Source organism: Neodiprion pinetum, chromosome 6, assembly GCF_021155775.2.
Source record: "Neodiprion pinetum isolate iyNeoPine1 chromosome 6, iyNeoPine1.2, whole genome shotgun sequence".
Taxonomy (NCBI): Eukaryota; Metazoa; Arthropoda; class Insecta; order Hymenoptera; family Diprionidae; genus Neodiprion; species Neodiprion pinetum.
Window position 1 is genome coordinate 977,441 of NC_060237.1, and position 26,196 is coordinate 1,003,636.

General features: G+C 39.8%; 3 protein-coding genes across 7 annotated transcripts in view; 2 read left to right on the plus strand and 1 right to left on the minus strand.

Moving 5' to 3' along the window:
• Arl1 (ADP ribosylation factor-like 1) lies at window positions 1-3,518 on the plus strand. The gene is made up of 5 exons (XM_046633062.2): window positions 1-241; window positions 388-487; window positions 567-683; window positions 948-1,059; window positions 1,276-3,518. The coding sequence occupies exons 1-5, from the start codon at window positions 238-240 to the stop codon at window positions 1,483-1,485; spliced, it is 543 nt and encodes a 180-aa protein (XP_046489018.1). The 5' UTR covers window positions 1-237; the 3' UTR covers window positions 1,486-3,518.
• Window positions 1,328-9,597, minus strand: DNApol-delta (DNA polymerase delta). Of its 5 annotated transcripts, XM_046633046.2 has the most exons (15): window positions 9,386-9,597; window positions 9,028-9,133; window positions 8,595-8,627; window positions 7,765-7,876; window positions 7,286-7,458; window positions 6,959-7,221; window positions 6,632-6,858; window positions 6,388-6,554; window positions 6,039-6,284; window positions 5,652-5,954; window positions 5,103-5,573; window positions 4,595-5,001; window positions 3,856-4,509; window positions 3,669-3,776; window positions 1,328-1,467 (listed from the first exon to the last, which is right to left on the minus strand). In XM_046633046.2, exons 1-14 carry the CDS (start codon window positions 9,433-9,435, stop codon window positions 3,680-3,682), a joined length of 3,309 nt encoding a protein of 1,102 aa, XP_046489002.1. In that variant the 5' UTR covers window positions 9,436-9,597; the 3' UTR covers window positions 1,328-1,467; window positions 3,669-3,679. The 5 variants fall into 5 exon arrangements, with proteins under 5 accessions (XP_046489002.1, XP_046489004.1, XP_046489003.1 ...); XM_046633048.2 differs by lacking the exon at window positions 8,595-8,627; XM_046633047.2 differs by lacking the exons at window positions 8,595-8,627; window positions 9,028-9,133; window positions 9,386-9,597 and adding an exon at window positions 8,155-8,578.
• Window positions 9,598-12,724: 3,127 nt separating this feature from the next.
• KCNQ (KCNQ potassium channel) overlaps window positions 12,725-26,196 on the plus strand; it is a 129,927-nt gene continuing 116,455 nt past the window's right edge. The window contains exons 1-2 of the mRNA XM_069137286.1: window positions 12,725-13,192; window positions 13,266-13,293. The gene's annotated coding sequence lies outside the window, so the exon portion shown is untranslated. The remainder of the gene's footprint in view (window positions 13,193-13,265; window positions 13,294-26,196) is intronic.

Genomic DNA, 26,196 nt, shown 5'->3' on the forward strand with positions numbered 1-26,196 from the left:
TATATTGATAATTGCGGGAACACGTCAAACTTCAGGGAATCGGCGGAAGAGTTTTGGTAGTGATCAAGTAATACCTGGAAACGTATAAGCGTTTAAAGAGCAGAGAGCAGCTGGGTTTGGTTAATGATAAGAGTGGGGTGGGTGTCCGAATAATTAAATTACGTCGCCATCTCGGGGTGATAAATAAATAACCACTCGAGTTTTATGATTTTTAAACAGTCGTCGGCGTTTTAAAATATGGGTAAGTAGCCGTAACCTCGAGCTCTCGTTCGTTCTGTACCAACACGTCATCTACATCAAGAGATAAACAAACCCACTTAAATTTTCGACTCGTGTACAAATATTTGTTTTAACCGGTTCTAATAATCTTGACTTTTGCCGCTACAGGAGGGTTATTAAGTTACTTTCGCAACCTGCTTGGAAGTCGGGAAATGCGCATTCTAATACTAGGTCTGGACGGTGCCGGGAAAACGACGATTTTGTACAGGTTGGCTTACTCGACTTTATACCGATATGTTGACAAAAGTTTTTAAGCGTTTTCCAATTCCTCAATTTTTTCGCTTCAGGCTTCAGGTTGGCGAAGTTGTCACGACAATACCAACCATAGGATTTAACGTCGAACAAGTTACGTACAAGAATCTCAAATTTCAAGTTTGGGACCTCGGCGGACAGACGAGTATCAGGTACGTAAGACTCAATTTTAGACTGCACGCTCATTTATTCGTCATATTTCCCTATACTCGTTCTATGAAATTAATTTTGCCAGCTCTTTTTTTCTTTATCGGCCAATGGATTTCTTTTAATTTCCCTGAATTCCCTACCGTGTTTTAAATGAAAAGGTGGTTTTTCACAGCAGGAATCCATAATGTCTGAATGTACTCTTTACAATTCTACTTGCAAATATCCATGAAAAATAATCAACTAAATAATAAAATATCACGTTTCAGGCCGTATTGGAGATGTTATTATTCCAACACAGATGCGATTATTTATGTCGTTGATTCCGCAGACAGAGATAGGATAGGAATATCAAAGGATGAGCTGATTTATATGTTAGGCGTGAGTATTGCTCGGTCATATAAAATTATAGCTCATTTTACTATAATACGTAAATTTATTAATATTCTACTCAAGAGATTATAAAAATAATTTAAACCTATTAGAAATATAGTTTGAAACAATTAAATTTGAAGTAGACTTCATAATTTTGCAGAGTTGAAATGAATTATTGAGCGAAAACACTTACACCAGTCAATCGTCATTTTGCGTTTTCAGGAAGACGAGTTGCAGGGCGCAATTCTAGTTGTACTGGCGAACAAACAAGACATGGCAGGGTGTTTAAGCGTCGCAGAAGTACATCAGGCATTAGGTCTTGATGCATTGAAGAATCGAACGTTCCAAATCTTCAAGACATCGGCGACCAAAGGAGAAGGACTTGACATGGCGATGGATTGGCTTTCGAACGCGCTAATGAGTAGGAAATGATTGATGTTAATCCCAAAATTTACATCATTCAAGCCTTATAATAAGACTAGTCATATGACAGTCACCTAATCGAAGTGTCTTTGTGTGGTGAAAGATACCTCATTCGAATTTTTACATTAATTTATTACGTTGGAATATTTTCGAATTTACTACAGCTTAGTGTCAGGTCAACAGAAGATTCTAAGAAATACAAATTTGACCGTTCGTTTAAAAAAGTTGGAGTAAATTGATTTCAAAATAAAAATCTTAATAATATCTAAATAAATGAAAGAGATAACTAAAATGCATTGTATTTCTTTTAATTTGAGAGTAAAAGTCAACTCTATGTTGCTGCACTATTATCAAGAATACTTAACACAAGTTCATTACTCGATCAGCAAATAATACCAACACCGAGTTTTCCATCTCAAATGAGCCGTTGTTATTTCTGCATCTCAAATTTTGCCGTAAGTATCAGGGTTCGCATATCAACGGCATATTACCTACTTTATTTTCTCTGGGGAGAAGTCTTGGTCTTCCCAATCATGAGGCAAAATCGCAAACAATTTTATTTGCAGTATTACTTTTATCCAATTAGATATAGCATCTTACTAAGCAAAACCGAAATTAAAATTTTACATTTAACTTTTCTAATTGTGAAACGTGAGAGCTCTCAATTAGTCGAAATGTAACGTTTTTTTCTGCTTTTTTTCATTCTGATAGTTAATCGTTATTATTGCAGAGGCATACGACTCACGATGTGGGTGTTTATTGTATATAGAGAATGGAAAAAATATGTATATACGTGTGGTGTCTGACGCAATTACCTGGAATATTACATCTAGAAATTACAGGTAGATCTGAAGTATTGAAAAAACAAGCGGCTTAGGTAATACGGAGGGCCCAAATACTGATTTTCATATTTTCTAAAACAAAATTTCTTTATAATAACTCAGTTCAATGGAACTGACACAAAAAGTTGACTGATAGCCTGGATTAGATTATCAATATAACATTAAAAGTGGATGGAAATGATATTATTTGCTTGCGATGCATTGATTCTTGTGGTAATTACTAATAAGACAAAGTTGCGGTTTAAAAGATGAAAAAATGGCTAGAAAGTAATAATAAGTATTATTTTGTAAATGTTATAATACTACGTATGATCAATGTTCAGGGACATCGTAACATTTGTTACTTGGATCAATTAAGTCACTGAAATTTTTACAGCTATGCAAAACATTTTTAGTTAATGTTTACCAATTATCAAAATACGGCATATCACTCATTGCATATTTCAGCCGAATAGGTATAAGTTTCTTTTCATTAGGCAGTGACAACTTGTAACTGTAACAAAAACCAAGTAAACTTTTTACAGTGTACAGCAAAACTGCGCAACAGTGGCTACGAAAATTCTAGGCATTCGAAAAAAACAAGTAAAGCCATCCTATTTCTTGTCATTTAAAATTGAGAAAGGTATCTCTGATGCATAATAGATTAAAAAAATATCTAACTTCATGTTGAGTAAAAATCAGGCGATTCATTTATAAAATTCACCAATATTACAAATTTCACAGTCAGTTATAGGTATTAGAGCAAATGGATTAATCTTGGTTGAGGTAAATGTTCACCACACAAAGCACTTGATATTACAATTAAATACGGCAGATACGACGATTTCAACGATGAGTAATGGTTTCCGCATAGAAAAACGGAACAACCTTATCTTGCATCGAAGACTAGAACGCAAGGAGAAATGTCGGTACGTAAAATTGATTGTATTTAATTATTTAGTAATATCGAATTGTCATTGTATTGCTAGCTCAGTCTTGGGGTTGACGCTTGAAATAAAATACGATATTAATATGAAACTAATACATGCGCCACATGCCAGCTCCAAAAATTGAACAAATCTAACGATTTGATGTAACATAAATTAATATACCAATGCAGTTGTGCATCGGTATGTATAAACAAGTTGGATTCTATTGAAAAAAAAAAGGAAGAAACTTTTAATATATTATGCAGATGGACGAATTTTACCATTGAATGATTGAGTTCAAGATAGAAAACACATCAAATGTATTATTCCAAATTTTGTAATATTCCATTTATTTCTATATTATAGTATTTAATAATGTAATAAATAGGTAGTTACGTATACATAAAAATTACAAATAACTAGTTTAAGAATCATATTGTACCTTGTATTCCACTACCAGGCTGGAATCCCGAATCTGTCAATTCGCTTCTCCTGTGCATCCAGTTCAATCCTAACTTTTTTCCTCATGTAAAAAATCGGACAGTCTCGGCTGAAATGAGAATTCCGGAATTTTAATTGAAGGTCTGAAAGTGTGAAACGGTGAGGGTGTACAAAGTTCGTTTGCTTACCTGGTGCACAAAACTTCCTGATGCAAACTACCCTGGCATCTTTGACACTCTGTCCACAATCTGCAGAATTTTTCCTCCAACTTCCTGCCGAGTAATAATTCGTGTTGGAAAAGTTCAGGTTCGCGAGATTCACAGTGCTGGCATAAAGCCATGTGCTCTCGCCCTGCGGGCATGATGGCTTTACACCCCATACAAGTTTCCTTCTTTTGCGTAAATGCGGCCAATGCTCCGACACGTGAAGTCGCTACAGATTTGGTGCGGGTATGTTCTCCCCTCAGTAATAGAGATTCAGCTTTGTCTCCAAGAATAGGTTCAAATATCCTGAGAAGAGGTTTGGACAGTTGGTTTTCCAGGTAGTAATTTGAGTCTATAGGAATGCTGTTTTCGAGGACGTAAATCGGATCCTCTGCTTTCAGATATGCCGGTGTCCCTTTTGCGGCGGACGTAAAAACGTACGGAACTCTGTCGCCGAGTTTCGGAGCCGTTCCTGCGTCTCGCTTCTTCATTTTTGCCGCCAACTCGACGTGAGCCTGTTTGGCCGCGTATTCAGTCTTTGTAAGTTCCTTTGTTATCACAAGTTGCGAAATGTCTATACGGTTGCAGAGAAGATCACTTATGATTTGTTTCGCGTAGTCTGTCGCCCCATCCGGATCTCTGTGCACGAAAATTGGGTGTTTAAACATAATCAATAGGCAAGAGGATTGAATGCAATGAAAATAGAGGTTCGATGTTGGCTCACCTATCTATCAACAATTTCTGCAAACAAGTGTTCATCATGTTGGCAACCAACGGACAGTTGTCCCTTCTCACGGTTTCCAATCCCTTGCAGTCCATTTTATCGTATTTATCTGGCTTAGTGAATAATAAACCTGCGTATCGTTTTTTGTTTATCAATAGATACGGAAAATAAATTTTCTCGAATTCCAGCTTGATTGGTTTTATGAACTTTGACGAAACGAAGTCAGCTGCGTCCTTTCCAAGCTCCATCGCCTCCGCCATATCCTTTACACCAAACTTAACCATCACGGAATCCGTGTCGCCATATATCACAACAGCGTCGTGTTTGTACCCGTTTGCAATGCAGTATTTTTGTTCCACTTCTTGTTTAGTTCGCTCTATCATTGCACGACCGTAAGCTGTCGTACTCTGAAAGTCAATGTTTCTTATTATTTCATATCTCTCAATAGACTTCAATGGTTCAAATTCAATGGAAAACAATAATTTTTTACACAAAAATTCTCACTCACGCTAGATATTTCCAGACAAGGCAATTTGCCTACTTGTGCTCCGGTGAAACCATAAACAGAATTGGCTGATATTTTCAGAGCCAACTGTCGTCCATCCAAAACTTTTTGTTTGAATGGATCGGTTTCGTTCTTTAGCTCTGTTTTAGCTAACTTTCTAGCATTCAATAAATTTTCTAAAATTTCTGGAAGGAGTCCTTTTCTAACTGAGGACTTGACGAACATGGCGTTAGTTGGTGTTTGTGAAAACTTTTCATTCGTTAGTTTCAGTTTGTGTTGAGTTGCTGGAAGTAGTAACGTTGTGTAGCAGAGATTATGGGCCATTATTATGCTCGGGTATAGAGAACTGTAATCCAATGTCGCAATCGGATCATTGTAGTATCCACGTTTTGGCTCTATGACTGTTGCTCCTTCGAATTGTTCGTCACTTCCCTGACTCTGATGCGTTGGCATTAGATAGCCTTTCTCTTGCGCCTGAGAAAAAAAAAACTTGCTGTCAAAGAGTCGAGGTCTATAATAGCATATTCTGATAGTATGAAAAACGTATCGTACTTTTCGCAACAGCTGTGAAACAACTTTGACCCCTTGTCCTCTGGTTAGTAAACAGCAGAGAGAGACACCCGTCACTCTTGCCATTTCCATGTAGTTGATAATGCACATGAGCTTATCCAGTAGCCTCAAAGGCAAGTAGGCATCTTTCAAACAGTAAACCGCAAGTCTTCTGCGTGTTTGCGGATTCCCATTTTGTAGATCACTGATAATACTGTGATGTACGTCTTCCTTCTGTTCTTGGAGAAAGTGATAACTTACCGCGTTCAACGTATACGACCGTAACTTGTAATCTCGAATGAGGACCTGAAATATATTTGGTCTATTTCATACGCGAAATTTCGAGTCATACGAAAAATCATGAGAATCGCAAGCGTAAAAGTAAATTACCAGCAATAAATCGAACGGCACTCTTCCTTCGAAATTGACATGTTTATTTTCTCGCCTGCCCATTTGTTTACTTTGTAACACTTGATCTTTTATCACAGATTTTATATCCTTTATTCTTCCAAGGTAGCTGAAGGAATTCACTTTCAGGTGCTGTGCTCGATTTATCAGGTAGGGAAAGTCGAAGTTGTTGATGTTGTAGCCGGTAAATATATCGGGGTCGCACTGTCTTACAAAGTCTGCCCATTTCTTCGGCAAAGAAATCATTCCATAAATCCAGAATTACGTTGACAGTTCACTGATTTTCGAATATATCCGCAAAGAATTTCCAAGTCTATTTTACGAAACTTACCTCCAGCATGACTGCTTCCTTTTGAAAACTAAGTACCTGAGAACCGATAATTGGCGCGCAAGTATCCAATGTGAATACATTCCGCAAAAAGGGTTCGGTGTCTCCATGTCTTATCAACATGTTCGCAATCTGAATAACTGGGTCGTGATTTGCCTCAGGGAAAATTCCTGCCAAACAAATCCGTGCCGGTGTAAATTAATAATTTCAGTCAAAATGCAGCATCTGTTTTACGCTGTATACGAACCTTTGCGTCCAGCGCATTCAATATCAAAACTTAGTATTCTGAAGGGCGCAACTTTGGCCCATTCTCCTTCTGGTGGATGAGCAATGAAATTGTCCCAGGCAACGTCGACTTCCAATTGACAACGGCTAGTCAAAGGCAAGTCATTCCCTGGATGGCCTCTTAATTTCCATTTACCAGGGACTAGCTTGATCCATGAACAGCCTACCACGTGCGTATCCACCATAAATCTGTATCATGAGCATTGACGGATCAGTATGATTGGCTTTCTTTAATTTAAGTCACGTGCGGCGTCTTCAACTATAATCATAACAGCCATTGTATGCGAACCTGATATCAAACTCGATGTTAGTTTCAAAGGCTTGGTACACGTGATCGCTGAATGTTGGAAAGATCATTTCTTTCTCCAACAAGCGTTTACACGGAGCCACAAGCTTTGGCAGGGCGACCGTGATTTTTATAAAAGGCACCAAGTCCTCGCCTGCATATCCGTACAGCGATTGTTTGTAGATTAATTCTACTACCAGTACAGCTTCTGTAACTTTATCATTTTTCGATCTCATATCTGTTAATACAGCTCGGTTCAAAGCGTCCTGTAATGGTGGGGATGTCGTATTGATTAAAAGATGGTCAGTCAACGAGAACGAAGCATTTTACCTTGAATGGTTTGCAGTGAGAGTTATTGAATTTTTCTGGCGCAGTGACAAAAAAATAGGAACAAAACCCATGCACGTGACAGCATACAGAGTTTCCTTCCATGGTGACTCCGTACATTCTCATTATTGCTACTGGTCCAATTTTGCTTCCTGGCATTCCAGCCAGCGGCTGCCCTAGAGAAATATTTCTTGCTGAATTTTCAGTCGAGGAATCGTAAAACGATCATAACGAGGGAAATAGGTAATAAGTTACTGAACACGCAAGTCTTCAGATAGGCATTCACCAGGTCTGGGGATGAAGTGGAATTGGCTATTTGCAATATACCTGTACGAATGTATTTTTTACTTCTTGGAAGTCACGAGCATGTAAAATAATGCGAGCTTCACGTTGTTTGAAACTGTGTAACGTTTGACACAATAGTTTTGGCTAGTGTATCGTTGAATAAAGTGTAAACGTGATATTTTTCAAGAGCAATTTACCTATATAATGGTCAACTTCTATTTGCTGGAAAGTGAGCGAGTCTGTTTGAGGATTGAATGGCCGAGGGTCTGGCCGATTCCATTTGGAACAGGTGTTTTCTTGATCTGGGCCCTAAACGAGAGTAGATTTTATGAATGTTTGCATACTTTCGAAAAATATGGAGGATGAGACATTTTTTTAAAAGAACATTTCAACTTCCCAGAAACATTTAGTGACAGGCCAAATGTGCAAAATAATACTTAGGCATGAAATTTTTGCAACTATTAACGTGTACGACGTTTTGATCAAATATAAATGAGAATAGTCCAAAATTACGTACAAATTTTGCAACTATTAACGTGTATGATGTTTTGATCATATATAAATGACAATAGTCCAAAAATACGTACAAATCGTCGCAACATGTTAGCAGTTCTAGTGTTGCAGCCTTGGTAACAAAATGCGTACTGCCACATATGATTAGTGAAATGCTTGTGCATATCATTTGTTACTTTATCTATGATTATCATTATGATTGCTGTTGTTGTTATTATTACTATTATTATTATTATCATTATGATTATCACTATGAAATAAGATACCAGTCAACCGCACGTGCAAAAAGGTGCAAGCAGGTGCGTTGAGGGATTGAGGAAGCATATTCAACGAAGAATAATGGGATAATAGTTTTAATACTCAAATACCGTGAATATTCTTTGTAAAAAAGAGTTTTGTGAAGTAAACGGTTAAATCGATGAAGAATGAATTTCCTGGCGAAAACAAAGCATGATTAGACAGCAACAAGACATGTATATAGCCAATACAGAGCTCAAGTCTTAGGAGAACTTACTCTCACTCGCATTTGAGGATCTGCAGGGTCAGGCTAAAAGAGTAAATTATGGATATTTAGACAAAAGATAATAATTTTACAAGTTTGCCACCTTGTTTAGGTACTTTTGCTTTAACACGACTATTTATTTGACGTTAATTTAAATTTGGGGATCATTCTCCGAGTAACAATTATAATATTTATTTAACATTATGCACGTTTTGTGAACGTTGAATATCTTTAGCACTGTTTGATACCATAATTCCAAATTGGTGACCTTACTTACTTTTAATTTAATATAAAGACTGTGCACAGTGCATTAGATTTAAATTGACTAGGAAATTCAAGACGGTAATAAGGACTTTGATCAATTTTGTGAAATCAATCACAGCAAGTATTGCCAGACATGTAACGGAATTTTTTGCATTCTGTTAGGTAGTTCAGTTGTGTATACCTCCCCAGAGGCCTGAGACGGGTCTTGAAACTCGTCGTCCATTTGTTCCATGATGGCAAGTTCCGCTTCAAAAGATCCTGGGTATTCGTCATCATCATCGTCTACCCTGTTAAAGAAAAATGAGTGAAATAACGTTACTTAAATGTATGGACTGAAATAGGATCTAAATTCAAGAAATGGGTAAGAGAATTTTACTTCTGCTTAAAAATGATTTTGTATTGGAAAAATTAACTACGGAGCTGCAAAATTTTTATACTATCTGTGTGATAAACGCTTGTCGGTAGATTCAGCCTTTTAAAATTAGAGTGATGTCAAGCAGGATAACCTAAAAGTTAATAATGCGTCAATATCTGCTTGCCTGAATTTATTTTTCTTGGACGGAGGGCCGGAAAAAGGCCGCTTATTCATTGTAAATCTTGATGGAATTGGTCGTTGACAAAATAAATTCTCTTCCAGAAACTTTGGCGTTCGATCGGTACGCACACGTTTCGAATGGCGCGAAAACTGACGATGGTTACGTTGAAATCGAATGCAATTCTACGACAGCTAGCGCCATCTTTGACAACCGTTTTCGTCTCCTGCAACCATCTAGCGACTGCAAATTCAATCTCGGTCAAATCACCGTCGCAGGATATGGAAGCGTGGTCGAAAAGCAAAAAAAGTAAGGAGAATTTGATAACAATCAGCGATACGGCTCAGGAAGCACATATCGCAGGTTGTGAATCTTTGTTCTTAAGATTTTACATAATCAGGGTCATGTAACAATCTTACTCTTACCGACCGAATCAACTTCGATAAACGCACAGTTTCGTTGACTGAATACAGACGCATGAATGTTCAGTCGACGATATATAGATTGATCGAAAAAAAAAGTTTGCACAGGCCTTCAAAATTCGTGGGAGGCAGCTCGCGGTAGAACGAAACAATTACCGATTAATTTCATCCTTTTTGATTAGTCCTTCGCAACTAAATTCAGGGAGACAAGATAAAAAGTCGTTATCGATACATACTTTCAAAATAGAAAACAACTGAACATTCGAATTCAACTTCAGTTTGCGCCGTACTTCATGCATGAATATTTTTACATCGAGGTGAGGCGCTCGTCACGGAGAGATAAAAAAAATCAATACATACCTGAGCAGACTTTAGAGCGACCGCACGTTGAATCATAACACGAATAACGTAATCACTAGGTGATTAGCTGTTTATATACCTATAATATCTTTTAATCTTTCGGGTGATTCCATAATAAGCGGTTGATTACGGAGGCCTACTCTCCCGGTCGCCGAAATGTTGTTCTCGTGTTCTCTTTATTGCCATTTCTTGTTTCAGGATAAAAATATGTCTTCTTCCAGGTCGTAGAGCGGCGATGTGCAATTATCGTCCACGTTCGTCTTTCATCGCCATTTTGATTCACTTTGGTAAAAAACGACGATGTCGGGATGCCAACGAGAAAGGCCACACACGCAACGAACAGGTAAAATAGTTCACAGAATTGCATTTTAAGTTCAAAATCGATCGATTCGGCGTCCCTACGCCGACGGTGCTTGGCGGTAGCCTGTTGCCGTAGAATTTAACCCTCGGTTTAACCCACGTTCCGCAGTGTAACGTGAATACTTATGTTCCGAATAATAAAAGTTTCGAGAACCGGTCGTTTCAGGCTGCAGTTCAGTTTAGTCGGAATGTACATTTGAAATTGCAATTTTTACATATCACAATATTCTTTTTCTAATCGTTGGGCGGGCAGGGTCGGCAAGGGGGGGGGGGAAGTTATTGACAATCTAAATCAAGAATTTCTACCAGATTTGATTGGCACCTTGAATTTATGGTGAAATTTTTTCGTATCAAAAAACTTGCCAATCTTTGAGTTTTTACCGAAAATGGTCTATAGTACTAACAATGAGACTTGAAGGAAATTTATTTCTATACAAGTTTGGTCCGAACGGTTTTTTGTCTACGATCGATATTTTCCGACTTGAATTCAAGATGGCGGCCGAAGCCAATGCAGAATGTAGTCGAAATTCTGGATTTAGAGTACTACCTATGACCCCCCCCCCCCCCGCCCCCCTCCACCGTCAAACATTAAAAAAATAAAATTGTGATATCTAAAAATTCAGGGTAACATTCCTCGCGATGACTTGCTCACTATTACTGCTTGTACCGCAGGTAAGTCTATTCATGGTTAGTCAGACGCTGCGGACCAGTGATTCACGTCAGTCATAAGTCAGACCCCGAATATTCCGGGACCTCGGTATCGCGTCCAACGTACCGGCTCGTTATCGCCGTATGTTGTACGGTGTGAGTCTTTTGGCATAAACGCAATGACCGTTATAAATTGCGATTGTCCTGTTCGTAGGCGGGAGGTACGAACCATGTCTGAACAGTGGCACACCGTGTTGTATGATCCTGGTGAAAATGATTGCTACAATCTTCCCACGAATTTTTAGGGAAATTGAGATATTTTGTAAGATCTTGTATAAAAAATTTTTATCGTACAAAATTGTATACATGCATAATTTCTCATTAAAACTTGTAGATCGTCATGAAAATTTGTGTTGTTTCGATAAAAAATGTACAAAATACTGCAATTTCTAGCGAAGATTGACATATCTTTGCGAAAAACTATGCATATTTACAATTTGGTACGAAGTAACACGAGATGTTTCAACTTCTATGAAAATTCGTGGTCTGGTAGAAATTTTTACCAGGGGGGTCCGAATTTCTCAGCGAGATTTTTCCGCATTCCGCACAGTGCAGTCGACGGATCGTACGGCATCAGTCGGCGATGCACTGTTTTATTGAGTTGGCAGTGCATTCGGTTCTCGTATTTGTTCAATCCTTGAAAACTAACTCCAGGGCATTATAATTAGCTGGCAATAAAATATAGATGAGTTACGACAGCTGTTCGTGGCTCTCTACAAAGTCTTGTGACGTTGGCTTAACCGACAGTGATATCACTGGTACTCAACCGCTTGCGTACTTTAAAACGATAAGCTTCACGTAACAGTCATACCGGCGTACGTTTGATTTTTTTGCTGCAGAAACGTCTGATGGTAAAGTAAAAATTATGCAAATTGAATAAGGAAAAGTGCGACACTCTCACTCTACCAAAAATGACCATATCTTAAATCACACAATGTTACGATCGAAATCAAAATATAATTTATTGCATAATTTAACACAAAAACGCGAATCGTCAGATGTCCTAGATAAAAAATCATATAGTCAATTGTTATATGATTTTTGATCTAGTATACATATAGCTTGACGATTCGTGCCTTCGTAATTTACTAGTGATTTTTTCCTACAATGTTTTTTCTCGAATTTTTAAGATAAGTCGTGCAATAAATGACGCGTTGATTTAGGTCATCGCATCTCATGATTTATCACACGAACATTTTCGGCCGTACAGGAGCGTCTGGCAAAGAATGGAGGATGGTTTGTGTTAGGATAGTTAAAATTAAACGGTCGATCGGCGCTTCCCTAAAACAGAATCGAAATTCCGACTGGTGATCCGTCTTCAAAGCGATAGCGAATGGGAATTCCAGCGCCGGTAAAAAATGAGAATGAAAAAAGAAAGCGAAATGTAGAGGCAGGCGGGGTGTCGGGTCGGGTCGCGTCGCCGTGTTTCGCGCTGCGTTTCGGTTTGATGTGTCGGTTGCGTCTTGTGCGGCGCAGTCCAGGGTGCGCACTCGAGGGTAGCGCGCGTGCCTTGGTCTTCAGAGTGACCAGGACTCATCGCCTGGTTCAGAGATCCGCGTGGTAGCCGACAACAAGAGGACCCGTCGCGTTTCTCGAATCGGCGGGAGCGCGAGTCGTTTATTTTAGGGTAGTAAAGTCAGTCGCTTCGCGGGCCGAGGGATCGAAAGTTGGTGGAGAAATAAACGGAGACTCAGGCAAGGAGCGAGAAGAGGGTCGAGGGCTGCACAAGCATGCGTGTCGAGAGGGAAATAAGGAGAAGAATCGGCGAGAGGGAAAGAGAGGGGAAGATTCGCTCGACTTTCAGTTCGAGAGTTTGAAACTGGCTGTTGTTTTCAGAAACGCGTGTGTGTTATTTGTTTATCTTGTACCGTACCTGGATGACCTGGGTGACCGATAACTGTGACTCGGCGTTCATCGACTGACGACTGTACAAAGTGAGACGTTGGTATCTTAAAAGTGAACTGTGAGTGGTGATAGATATTAATAACAACTGCATCGATTCTTTTACTAACTGTATATTTCGCCTGCTCGGACAGGAAGAACTTCCAGACCTCGTTGCAACAGGTACGCGCCTTTTGGCTGTAGATTTCATTTCCTTTTTACTGCTCGACGCCGGCCAATAGCGTCGAGCTTTCGTCTCTCCGCTCGCGAGGTACACGCTTGACTTAATTACCGTTCACACGCGAATTTCAGCAACATTTGAGGGCTTTTATGCATTATTATTCATCTTTGGGGACCAGGGATTTCGTCGTCGATATCAATTACTCCCTTCATTCAACTCTCCGACTCATCGGGATTAAATATAACAAGACACCGAGCTACTGCGTATACATGCAATTAGGTTTTTCAAATTACTTTACTTTTTTCACCGTCTCATTAATTATTTTCAAGCGAATTCAGCTTTTACCTGTTTTAATTCATCTTCAGTTGTGAAAGAATGTTATAAGATTTTCAACGCGGTCATTATCATTCGAAAAAAAGCTTAGAAAATTCGGATACGTGGAAACTGGAATTGGACATTGCGCGTGTGAATAAAAATTTCCTCTTCGTCAGATAATTCTACCGAGTCGACCTTTTTCCTCACTTTTTGACACACCAATAATTGGATTGTAAAAATTAATGCCGATGTGAAAAAATAGAGGAAAAACGGCAAATGAAAAATTGGCTTTAAATTGGGGATTATCCTGTTTGAGGAGCAGCTAATGATTAACGAGCCGGGATCAGTAGCGAGGAGAACTCGTAGTTCGGCTTACAGTAAATCCGTCCGTCTCGTTCGCTGTTGGGTCTGTCTGTCTGTCAGGCTGTCAGTCCCCGGTTTTCAACCGCGCAGCAGAGTCGACCCGGCGTGGAATATGTCCTAGTTTAGCAGCCCCCTGACGTCACGCGGCGCGGTAATGGCGGGTAAGTTAGTCACGTGCTCACCTGCCATAACTTTTCGCTCTTGATTTTGGCCCTCCGTTACTTGCGCCCGACTGACTGGGTATACCTGTATATTTCCCGGTCGTCTCTTTCTCGTCATCGCGCTTAATTGCTGCACGCGACAAGCGAGCATCGGAAACTTGTACCGAAATTGGGCCAACTGGGACAGTCTCGTTAAACTTATTCTTGAATTTTCATTATTTCTACACGCTATCCGCGTGCCGGTAATTTCGGTATACGCGAAATCGGTTGATTTCGTTAGGCAGTCTGTCGCACATGAATTACACAAGCCCTGAAAATCGTTTCTTGGAACTCACCGACCCTCGATTGCGCTTTTATTTTTCTTCTTGTTTTTTCATCTCATTTTTCCAACGATTGCGGACGTAATCGAGGAAACGAATTAAATCTGTTGGGAAAGGTTTCCTCTTACTCCAGTGGCAGTTTATGTATGTTAAAAAAAAATTGCTTTTCGACCCTTAGCGAATATTCTTTCATCGTGCTGAAAATAATGTTGAAAAATTTCTCGTGATCAACCACAGGATTCGGAACAACAAATAAATTTGAAATTAGTCGATTTTGGCAAACACTCGATGAAGAATCACACTTGATTGTCTGATTAGACGTGTCACGAAAGTTTTAAAAACTTTGACGAATAATTTTATTCCGTATGGAAAAATTCTTTTTATTCTATTGGCCTTTTCATCCTTTCCTTCCCAACGAAACACTTCCACGTAACAAGTTTTTCATACACAAATTTAAATATTCGTAAAACCGATAATTTCAAAAGTGACTATTCGATATAAACAATTACGTATATACAGCGTGAAATGTGCGCAGAAAAATCAATAAGGTCACTAATTTTTTCTGCTCCGATGAACGGGGTAACGTTTGCACGATAATCATTTTTCAATTTATAAGTAATACATAGGCAAACATATACTGTTTATTCATGTAAACTGAACACGCACACACACACACGGTGCACTTGAGGCGTATCGCGGTGATTGGTAATTAATCGAGGACGAGCCGAGGTATTGGATTATCGAGGACAGCCACTCGAGCGATCTCGTCGGTCTAGATCACATTTACTGAACGTAAAATTATATCCGGCTTAAGGGACTCCTCGGTTATGGAGATGTATGCCTCTCTACGTAACGTACGCTGCACTGCCAGCACCCATCACAGGTAAAAGGGAAGCCTTTACGTATCCAGTAAATTCGCTAAACGTACCTTATTTGTATATGGGAACATAAATTTACTTCCGTTGCGGTGATTAATTTATTTTTTATATTACGATAATCTACGTGATTTCAAAACGTTGAATAAATCTGCATATATTGGGTTTGCACATCGTGTAATGTATGTTGTAGGTACGTTATACCTGACTTTGCTTGCGCTGTTGGCGAGTCATGGCTGCGGGACACAATAACAGTAATATGTAATAATAACGACCGTATACCGGAATATTCATACTCGACGTGCATACTTCGCATTACAATATTCTATAGCGATGAAAATAATGTCAATAATAATTATTATCAAGAAGAATCCAACTCCAGCGGGATCAATTTTTTCAGATCTGATAAAAATTTATCGAACATTTTACCAGCATATTATCACCTAGGCTAGAGGTCTGCTCGCGTTGTGAAGTTCTTTAAGAGGCTATGCCCCTTAAAATGGAATATATTTTTAAAGAATCGAGCTGCAGGTCGAGCGAGTGACGAAGAATTGTAGGTACTTGGAAACTCTCGGCGAACTACACTGGTTCGCGTTTTTATTTTACTTTATTTTCTGTTTTTGTTTCTTTTCCTCCATCTTTTTGAAGTCTGTGCATAATCTGATGAGAAAAGTCTGCAGAACCTTGTTTAAAATTCGAGACGTTGATTTGCGTTGCCCCGCTTGCTGCTTTTTCTCTTTTTTCTTCGTTTTCATTCAGCCTATAAGGCACTCAATTAAAACTCGTATTTTTTATTATACATTGTTCGTCGCGGGAACCGGTATAAAAATATTTCATCTGAAATATTACTCCGTACCGATTTCAATTATTATAATTAAAACCAAACAAACGTCGTCTAGTACAAAGCATCGAAATCTTTGTACGCGAATGAAGACGTTGATGCTTTGCATAATGATGTTTTTCTAATCTCAAAGTATAACTTGATTCAAAAGTTCATTAAAAATAAAAAAAAAAAAACAAAACAAAGCAAGGACATGACGTAAATGAGAATGATTTTTCATCTATAGAGATATGATAGTAAAAAGAAAGCGGTTGGCAGTGTAGAAAATTTCCTACTCTCGATTTAATCTTGAAGAAATTATTTTCTCTCTCTTCCGGATCATCTGTCATAGCTGCGAGCTCGACTTTGAACATATCAGCCAGAGTGGATAAGCCACGCGGTCACGGCTGCGAGCTGATCTGTGCAATCTGCTGTAATATACAAAGGCGAACAGGGTGACAAGGAAAGACGAAAAAGGAGGTAATGAAAAAAAGAAAGTTTTTTACAAGTCAAGCCAATTCGAGTCGGGATAACTTGACTTCTCCTCGAGGACCACGTGCACGTAAATGCGACGTGTGCGTGAGATTTTAAACGGGTTTAGCTATAACTCGCTCCTGATTCCCCCTGAGGAAATTCCGCCATGCATGAACAACGGAAATAAGGTCGCGGTGGCTGAGCTCTGTTTGTAATTTGCTTGGCTAATTTTTTTCTCTCTCGAAATACCTATTTTCAATCAGAAACGACGTCCCTCCTATCTGACCGAAGTTTGCAACGTTGTCGTAACGACGCACCTTTGGAAAAAGTCGTTATTTTGCAACTTTAGAATTACTTGAAATTTGGTAAACTGTTAATGCAGCATCGAAAAATTCAGATTTTGTAAATTAAACTCCGGGTATTCCATAGGTGCAAGATAGTAGTTTTTATTTCAACGTTTCAACGATACGTTAACGTTGCTAACTTCAGCCTCGTTCTTTCTTCGCAACTACGGTTTCGAAAATAAAAGGACAAAAATAGAACAAACAACATTCAACCGGAGGAAATGAACGTTTCGTTGTATCTACAAAGCATAAGTTTCACGAGCAAAGTCGTTGCTCGCTTACGCGTGTCTCTGTAGGCAAGAATCCTTTACTGCAGGCTGCTTTTCCTGTGGAGCATTCCATGGTCTCGAATCTCGCTTTTGCATGCGGGTAGCTTTTCTATTATTCCACTTGCCACTCTCACTGCAGGATCGTAGAGAAGGATAATTTTGTGAATAATAAAAACCGCGTAACGTGCCTACTCGAATTTGCCTCGGCGCTGATTGAACTTTCCATATTATCGTTGGCGTGTAACTGCTGCAGTTATTTTTCACCTACCGCACAGTCCGCTCTGAATGTTCTTTCGTTCCTTCAATATTTCAGCCTAGCCGGGGCATACTTGTAACCCCCAAGATTAGAAGGGAGGAGGAAAAGTTGCGAAGGAGAACCCGGGTCCTTGAATTTGGCGAGGATTCGCGTGTTACGAAATTCTCTCAATTTTCCACGAGGGAATCACATTGAAGCTAGTAACGTTATCGCAACGATTCATGCCGAGGAAAAACCTTCATTTCGCCATTTTGGAATCGTCTGAAATTCAGTAAACCGTAATAAAACAAAATACACTCATATTTCGAAATCCTAGTTTCTCAAAAATCGTAAAATTAAGAAATTAGGAATTATCACAACATTACTAACCTATCAAATTATATGTTATTATTACTACGCAGCAGCGTCGGTTGTGCAATATTGTCGTTTTATAATAATTTCGTGCAATCCGTTCTCTTTGACGACGAGCCTGCAATGCAGGGGAGCGGTGGCGTGACGTGCCTGCAAACACACGAGGGGACGTCGCGTTTCGCCATTTGGAAAATTGTGTGAGCTCGAGATCGACGTACCCAGTTGCCCTTTGCCGGGCATTATTCGACGCCGATTATTCGTCAGGCTCCTCCTGCGGCAGTGCCAAATTTAGCATCTGGCATTCCCGCGGTACGGATTATTTGGCACAGCGAGCTTTATCGACTATCGCATAAGCGTACAGAGACGCGTTATATATTATGTACACTTGTACGCGATATGCATGCATGAAATGTTAAACATTGATCGTGGTGTCGAATTTTTTCCCCTTCATTTTAAATTGGCAACCAGAAGGGTTTTAAATACGTTCAAATTTCGTCAAAATCCGAATTTCCAATCTGCTGTAAAACTTCTCTCTCTGCCACGATTTTCAAGCTTTTCTCTTGACTGTAAAAAATTTCGATTAAACTTTCCGGGTCAATTGACGAACGAAACAGGTCGTAAATTATCTCGCAGCCTCGGTTCGTTCTTTCACACATTTATATTTACCCTACACAAAAAAGTTTCCTCAGCGTTATTCGATGATACGGAGTGTTGAAAGGTTTCATGTTTTTGCATTATTTCGTACCTACGTCATCGCGAGAGAATGTTTTCATCTTAATTACGTCAAGTAATTCGAAATCACAATTCGCTCGCCTTTTGGTATCTCTTTCCTTTTTCTTCTTCTTATCTTTTCCCGCGAAGAATCCCTACACTTCGTCAAAATTTACATAGACGAGTTTTACCTGCATGATAAATCCGAGACGCTAACCGAGTCGCGTGTTTCGCTAATCTAACTCGGCAACGATCTCTGGAAGCGAGATCCAACCGAGAGACGTCTTACTTTCCCGAACGATACCGTTGATGCGCCGTACTTACGAGACAAAAGGTCCCAGGCAACGCGGTGAGAGATCTCGGGGAACGATGCAGGGCTGAGGCGGATGCTGATGCTGTCGGTGTCGGGGGAAGTTGGGAGATGAGTTGGGCCGGGACAGGATCTGTTTGGCCATTATCGCCGACCGTAATCAGGAGTAATTACCAGCCTGCGAATTAGACGCTGCAATATTCCCTGCAGCTCAGTATTATCGTGCGCAACGCGTTGATTCTAAATAAGACAGCGAAATATTTCCGACAGGTAAAGAGTGTGGATTCGACGTATGGTTTCAAACGCCGGAGGACCCCGCGAAAATTGTCAATCGTTGTATTTTTCTTTTTTCCAGATTTCGTGAAATAAATTAAAAGATATTATACAGTCTTGGGTGCTCCTTAAAAAGATCACGTTTGACAACTTCGACTGGCTGACCTCCGCCGATCGGCTCGAAATAATTCAAAAATAATTCCCTCATTTTTTCATATTTTTAACACAACTCTAACCCATGCTCGCAAGAGGGTGGATTTTCCCATTTAACCCCTTCCGGGGCACATTAAATTTACCGAACGGATTTCGATAAAATTTCGTACAGGGGGGTTCCTTGGGTCGCTGATTACGAATCTGAACTCGAAATTTCGTACAGAAAATAAGAGGTAAAATGAAGAAACCGACTTTTAAGATCCGTACGGAAGTTGTTATACCTACCCATGAGAAATTTATAAAAATTGCACCGACATTTTTTTGCCACGGATATAATAAAATTGTGCATATTCGGTTGCGTGGACACACGAGTGTATCATATTTACGAGCACGTACAATGCGCGCTTATGCATGGACCCGTGTATATTGTACGTTGTACATACGTAGAGTACCTACATCCTCGACTGCCGGTTAGCCCCTCTTGAATTTTCCCCAAGGGTGGAAATACAGACCGAAGTTACGGCGCCGACCCGGCCTTAGCTTTGTTTGATTAATTTATTTATTAATCGCGGCGATTGCGGTACGCGTCCAAGCCTTATGTTACGAGTATTGTGTATACCAACGTAACGCAGGCATTGTTGGTTGACCGAAGCGCACGGTGACGACGTTTGCCTGGGAATCGTGCACTTCTTCGTATTCGTTATACTTTCGAATTCATTTTGGCTGAAAGCTCCTCTCGCAATCAGCCGCATTTAACTCGCTCTCGTCGCATGCGATTTTTTCATATCTGCGTGTACGATTTCGTTATGGAAGGTCGTGATCTTATCTTATTTTATTTTAACAAAATTATTGCAATTCGAACGACGATCTCAATCCGTTCTACCGACTATTCACGGATCCAAGCTTTTCTGTCACACAAAAAATTATATCGTTCTACTATTCGTGTAGTTTAATTCTATTGTATAATATAATCGTTCGCTCTCACTTATCTGCAATGTTCCATTTTATTCACATGGACAGCTGTCTGGTCTCTGTATAAAATCACTCTGGGACACTTCTTTTTTCGTCCGTACGTCGGCGTCGTTGAGTAGCTGATTTTTCAAAATTGCATCAACGATATTACTTTGATCATCACAAGTAGCGATGTATTGAAATGGTGAGTTGAAAATGAAATGAATTGAAAAAAAAAAAAAGAAATGGGTGTCAGTGAATATTTGAAAAAATGTTTTTCGAATAAAATATGCTGTCTTGATTTAAAATCTAACCGATCCGTTGAAATTCTTCATCACGCTAGAACAATCCGAAACGTAAACCTATATCTACTTGGAGTAAATACTGATTTCCAACAGATCGTAACTGCAACAGTTTTAAATTCATGCCACTTTGCGGCGGTTGTATCAAAAACATCGGAGGCGGAGCAATATCGGATATACCGTGCGATAAACTAGTTTGTCGCAAAACGAAACGAAGCCTTCCGCGTCGCGATAATCAAACAAGAAATACATAACAAAAACAGCAAAAATACAGATATCACGAAGCTGCTTTATCGCATGAGACAAACCATAACTCACTCGGGGCTTTAAAGCTGTCTCGTTACCGGAGCCGGGGGCAAGTTTTTTCCACATTTTCCTGTCGGCCGGCGGTCTCTTCGTTTCGGAACGACTCGGTATCAGATTTACTTACGATCTTAGCGAGTGGAAGGATCGTCGACGAGAGGAGGGCCAGAGAGCTCGGGGCCATTCGGACTAATCAGCGAGGCGAAAGGAGAAAATAGGAGAGCGAAGAAGAAGCCGAGAAGTAGAGAAGCCAAGGAAGGAAGATAGGAAAGACGCTCTTTTCCACAGAAAAAGCAAGGCCTCGTCTCCCTGTCCGCTTGTTTAACCCATTTTCACTTTGGTTTTCTCCACTCATTCGCTCGCCGGAGAAACAATCCTCTAGTCGCGGTGCGAAAATGCACCGTTGTTTTCCTGCAGGAGCAACTGCAGCAGCGCCCTTCCGAATTAGTTGAACCCCCGAGCACTTGTCTCGATTCCGGAGACTCGTTTCGCGGCTTTCTCGCCCTTCGAAATGCGCCCCTCGCCCCCCCCCCCCCCCCCCTCCCTCGGCACTCGGCCGGGGTTGGATTCGGAACAAAAGCAAACCCTGTTTTGCTTTTCCACCTATCCGGCTGCCTACGCTTGTCATTATACGGTTTGAGCCCAGCCACGAGCCTCCGGCTTAACTCCATGGACTAGTTTTCTCCACATTTCGTCGGAACTTGTGCGGAAATTTTTCGCATGTTTCCTCATCGGGGTAAAATTTGCCGGACGATTTTAGCGCGACGTGGTTTCTCGCAGCTTTTTATAACACGAGTTAATTCTCGTATAAGCCCCGACCCAGAAAATGTTGTTCACTCTGTTAGGCGGAATTTCACCGCATGTCGACGCGGAAATCTCTGTTACAGGTATAATCGACGTTTGATAACCTCGTTAAAAAAAAGGAAAATAAAACATTCAAAGGAAAAAAAATTGTCAACGCTATCCCGCATATCGACACATCTGTACGTGTAACATGTACATTTAACACACACAAGTTAATTGACAGTATTGTTCGAACGATAGTAGGTACGATTTATTTGTCTAATGGATTCACGCATGTACACCAGATTCGTAAATAAGATAGTTTAAAAAAAAAAAACAGCAAAATGTACACATCGAGTGATTTATGATGTATTAGAAGGAATATCGTAAATCTAAATTGTCTTTTATTGTTCATCGTGATTTCGTGCCGTAGAAATTTCTATGTAATTACTAATATCAGAGATGAGATTTATAAGCGATCAAAAACAAAAGAAAAGAGTACAATACGAAAGGATTGTTTTTTTTTTTATCGTTTATTTCTGCCGACGATGGTTACGTGGAAGAAAGTGAAAGATAATAAATATATAAATGAATTTCATTCGGATAATTCTACGGTCGCCGTTAATCTTCCGGTAAAACGACGTTGAGGGAAGACTATAATTATCATCAAAGGTCTTGTCGGTGTAGTTGCAAACCTTTAACACCTAAGGGTTGAGGCTTATACGTCTATGTACGTATCTCTATCCTGTATCCTGCACGCTGAGAACACGCCGCGGCGATACAAAAGCAGACGTGTAAATCAATAACCATGCCCCATCCTGACCTAGCTTCATTTCCCCAAAAAAGACTCAGGTACCCGCAACCCTCGCAATTCGCACCTTTTTTACACCTCGGTTCCGTTCGCCCGACTTCGTCTGTACATCAAGTTCAACCGCGCTGCTTTTGCCGATTCAAATTTTGCCCCAATTCCGCGCGTACGGTTATAATTATCGCGAATGATTAATCATCCGTTACCTGAGTGCGAATTGAAACGCCTCGATGAAATTATTTAGCCCGTTCCGAGAGAAACACTCATTCCCTGAAATACGTGATTTTCCGATTCTTCAACCCAAGCAATTATTATTCTTTTATTTGATTCGGCGAAATTTTTCGGATGCATTTAATTATTGTAGAGATAAATTCCTTTATCCGAAGGAGAGACTTACTAAGATAAGTGTGTCACTTATTGACCCTGTCCCAATGATTGACCTTTTCTGGTTGCATCTGTTTGATTCTCAGTTTAACTCTCCAGCAATTTATTTTAGTCAATGAGAAATTCACAGATTGTGCCGTAAGTTTACAATTTTGTACAATAAAGGGGTTAATAATTGGATCCAAGCGTGTCGATAACTGGTACACTTAGCTTAATCTCATTAAATCGTTTCGTTATGTTCCTGCAATATCGTATAAAGCAAAGAATCTTATAAAATTAACTCTGATTCATCGGAGAGAAATTATGAATCGCTTTTTATTAGAATTGGTAATTAGATGCGTTCCCTCGCATTGAGTTGAAGTCGCATAAAGTTTTCTCGAATCAAATAAAACTTCGTTATTTCGTAGAATCAAAAAATATCAGGGTTGTTTAACACTTGTTTTTTCTTTTTCTTCGTTGTTTGTATTCAATTCAAAATCACATACAGCGCAAATTCATGTTTTTCATGTTCGTCACGTACAGAGCCCGGATACGTATGTATTCAAAATGACAAACATTTATGTATATAATATATAGACTTAAAAAATTAAAATATGGAGAAAATAGAAACTGCATTGCCTGGTTATTTCCAAACGTCATACCTACTTTACGTAAAAAACCAAATAAGGAATGAAAATGATTTAAATAAAAAATACGTATTCACATGTCAATCCAAGCCCTGGTCGTACATCTTCCAGTTACGAACCTTGAGTCGTGTTCGACGGTGAAATTATGTCGTCTCTCAACTTCTAAACGCCCTGCACTTTTAACCCGACATTATACGGACAGGCATGGCAGGTATGAAAACACTGCACCTTGGTGACGTATTGTAATAATCGACACGTGGTGACCGTCGGTCTCGGTACGTTCAGGCATAACATGTGCATGCATAGTATCGATTAGCTGATATCAATTTTCTCTCCCCGATCTCAAGGCCTGCCGCTACAGTGTGTAACAGTGAAGGGTATCGATTATTACGATACCACGGTTATAGTCGCGTTGACACGACCAGCTGCAATTTATAGAGCGTGTCGTTGACAGAGATTTTTTTTTTTCCTCACCAAAAGAAAGAATCTTGCGATCCGAATAAGCACGGGAGAGAACTTTGCAACGAATATTTAAACTCGTTTCCTGCAGGGGTCCAAGAAATGTTTTTAAAGACAAATCACTGTATTTAAATTTTGATTTGTCCTTGGGATTTTGATATGGGAATTTACGGAGACTGGTTTTTGAGGGTGAGTTGGCCTCTTTTTTTTCCCATTTTTTCAGCGTTTCCTTTTTCATCGGCGACGCCGATTGCGAGTTCGCGAAAGATAAAGAAAGACAAGGTCACCAGCCGTAGCTTGTGGATTTTCAGTCGGTTAATTGGTTTGAAAAATTGGAGAAACCCGTCACATACGTACAGACCTCGTTTATTATTCACGAAACGATTGACGATGCTCTTTGCACAGTCCGATCACTTAAACACGATTAGGGCGAAAGCTTTTAGTTAGATACCGCGAAATGTCCGGAGGCTTTTGTTTGGAATGGAAAAAGTGAGGAAAATTTTATTGTCCGTCAATATTTAAATCCAAATTAATTGGAGGTCACATCAGAACTAAATCCAAGAACGAGGCGTTGTAGGGTCGAAAAAAATACGTTCATCTTTATTTTCCTCCATTTCACCTTTTTTTGTCAATCGATCTTGAAATTTCTACTTTCTGCGCGTCTTCGTCGAATCTACTTGTCGACAGACTTCTGACGGACAGTTTACAAGTTTGTCGGTAGTTTGCAAGCATATTCGTTGCTTTGTAAACGCATGCGTAATACTTGAGCGTAGAATTTCGTCACAAACATCCCTCCTCCCCCCTGAAAAAAGGTCTGAATATCACGGGTCTTCCCTACTGAAAATGACCATGCCTTTAATCACACAACGTTATTACCGAAATCAACGTGTAATTTATTACACGATATATCTTGTAAATTCGAGAAATATATTGTATAAAAGATCTCGCACTAAGATACAAAAGCACGAATCGTCAAATGACGTGTTGATTTCTGTCATAGCATCTTATGATTTATCACGCGAACATTTTTGGCCGAGTTAAGCTTCGGAGGCAGGAAAATAATTTACACGGGCAATTAAGCGACGGACGCTGCTCCCTCTCTGGGGTGCGTTTAAGCCGTCGAAGCCGGGGTGCGGCAAGAAATTTCCAAGTGTCCGTGTAGAGACAGGGTCACCGATCACTCGTCCGTGTATGCTCTGAGCGATCAGGAGCGATCGAGAGTAATCGGAGGGCAATTAACAGCCGCACTGTAAGCTCGAAGAAACGTATTATTACGACGAGAAAATCGGCCCAATATTTTTTATACCCTCACGAAAAAATTCCACGCGTGTTTTCCGTACACAACAAAGTACCCGTTTCTGTAAGGGTCGAGTTGGTCCGCGATTACGCACACGCGGAGTAATGAAAATACCGCTTTTAAGTACTAGGAGTGTTGAAAGTGGTCTTTTCTGTACTTCGCGCATGCGCAATCGCGGACAGATCTGACATTACGCGACTCTAGTCTCAATTTCGTGCTTCGTGGAAAAACGCGTGACATGCTCTTGTTATATAAAGGATCGAGTACAAAAAGGAGGCAACGTCTTTTTCTACTTCGGCTGACCTGCGACTCGTATTGCAAACTTGCAGTTGCCTCCTTGTTGCACAATGTACTATTTCTGGTCGTATCTATTCCAATTCTTTTTCGTCGGTTCTGGAGTTTGTTTATAGGTCACTTTTGTATACAGATGTATAATAAAGTGTAACCGTGAAATTATTTTATCGACCCCGAACGAACGTCGCTGGCTGATTACAATCGTGAATATTCAACGGCAAATGTATACCCTGGCTGCCAACTTTCGTTCAGAGCACAGTTCAACGGTGTCATTATTATACCCGTTATACCTTGTCTCATACATGTGATATCTACACATGTGCCGCGCATGTTCGTACAACGAAGCCTCGGCCTAACGCCACGTGTCACCGTCTACTTTTCGACCTATTCGGAGCTTTATTTTTCACCGTAATACGGTAAGAAGAGAAAAATGCACAGTTTGCAAAATCACAAGTTGCTAGAAGATGAAATATCGTTTAAAAAAATCTCGAGCACTGTTATTTGCGCCGATGACGGTGAAGACGAACTAAACACATCCACGCTATGCGGTAGAAACGGTTCTGATCAAATTCGAATAACATAACTTGCGAGATATCGATAATTTGAAAAAAAAACGCTTCACAATATTAGAATGTTTAAAATGGCTCCACCTCGATTATGAACAAAAAATTGTTTGAAAAATTTTGGGATTGAAATTCAAGAA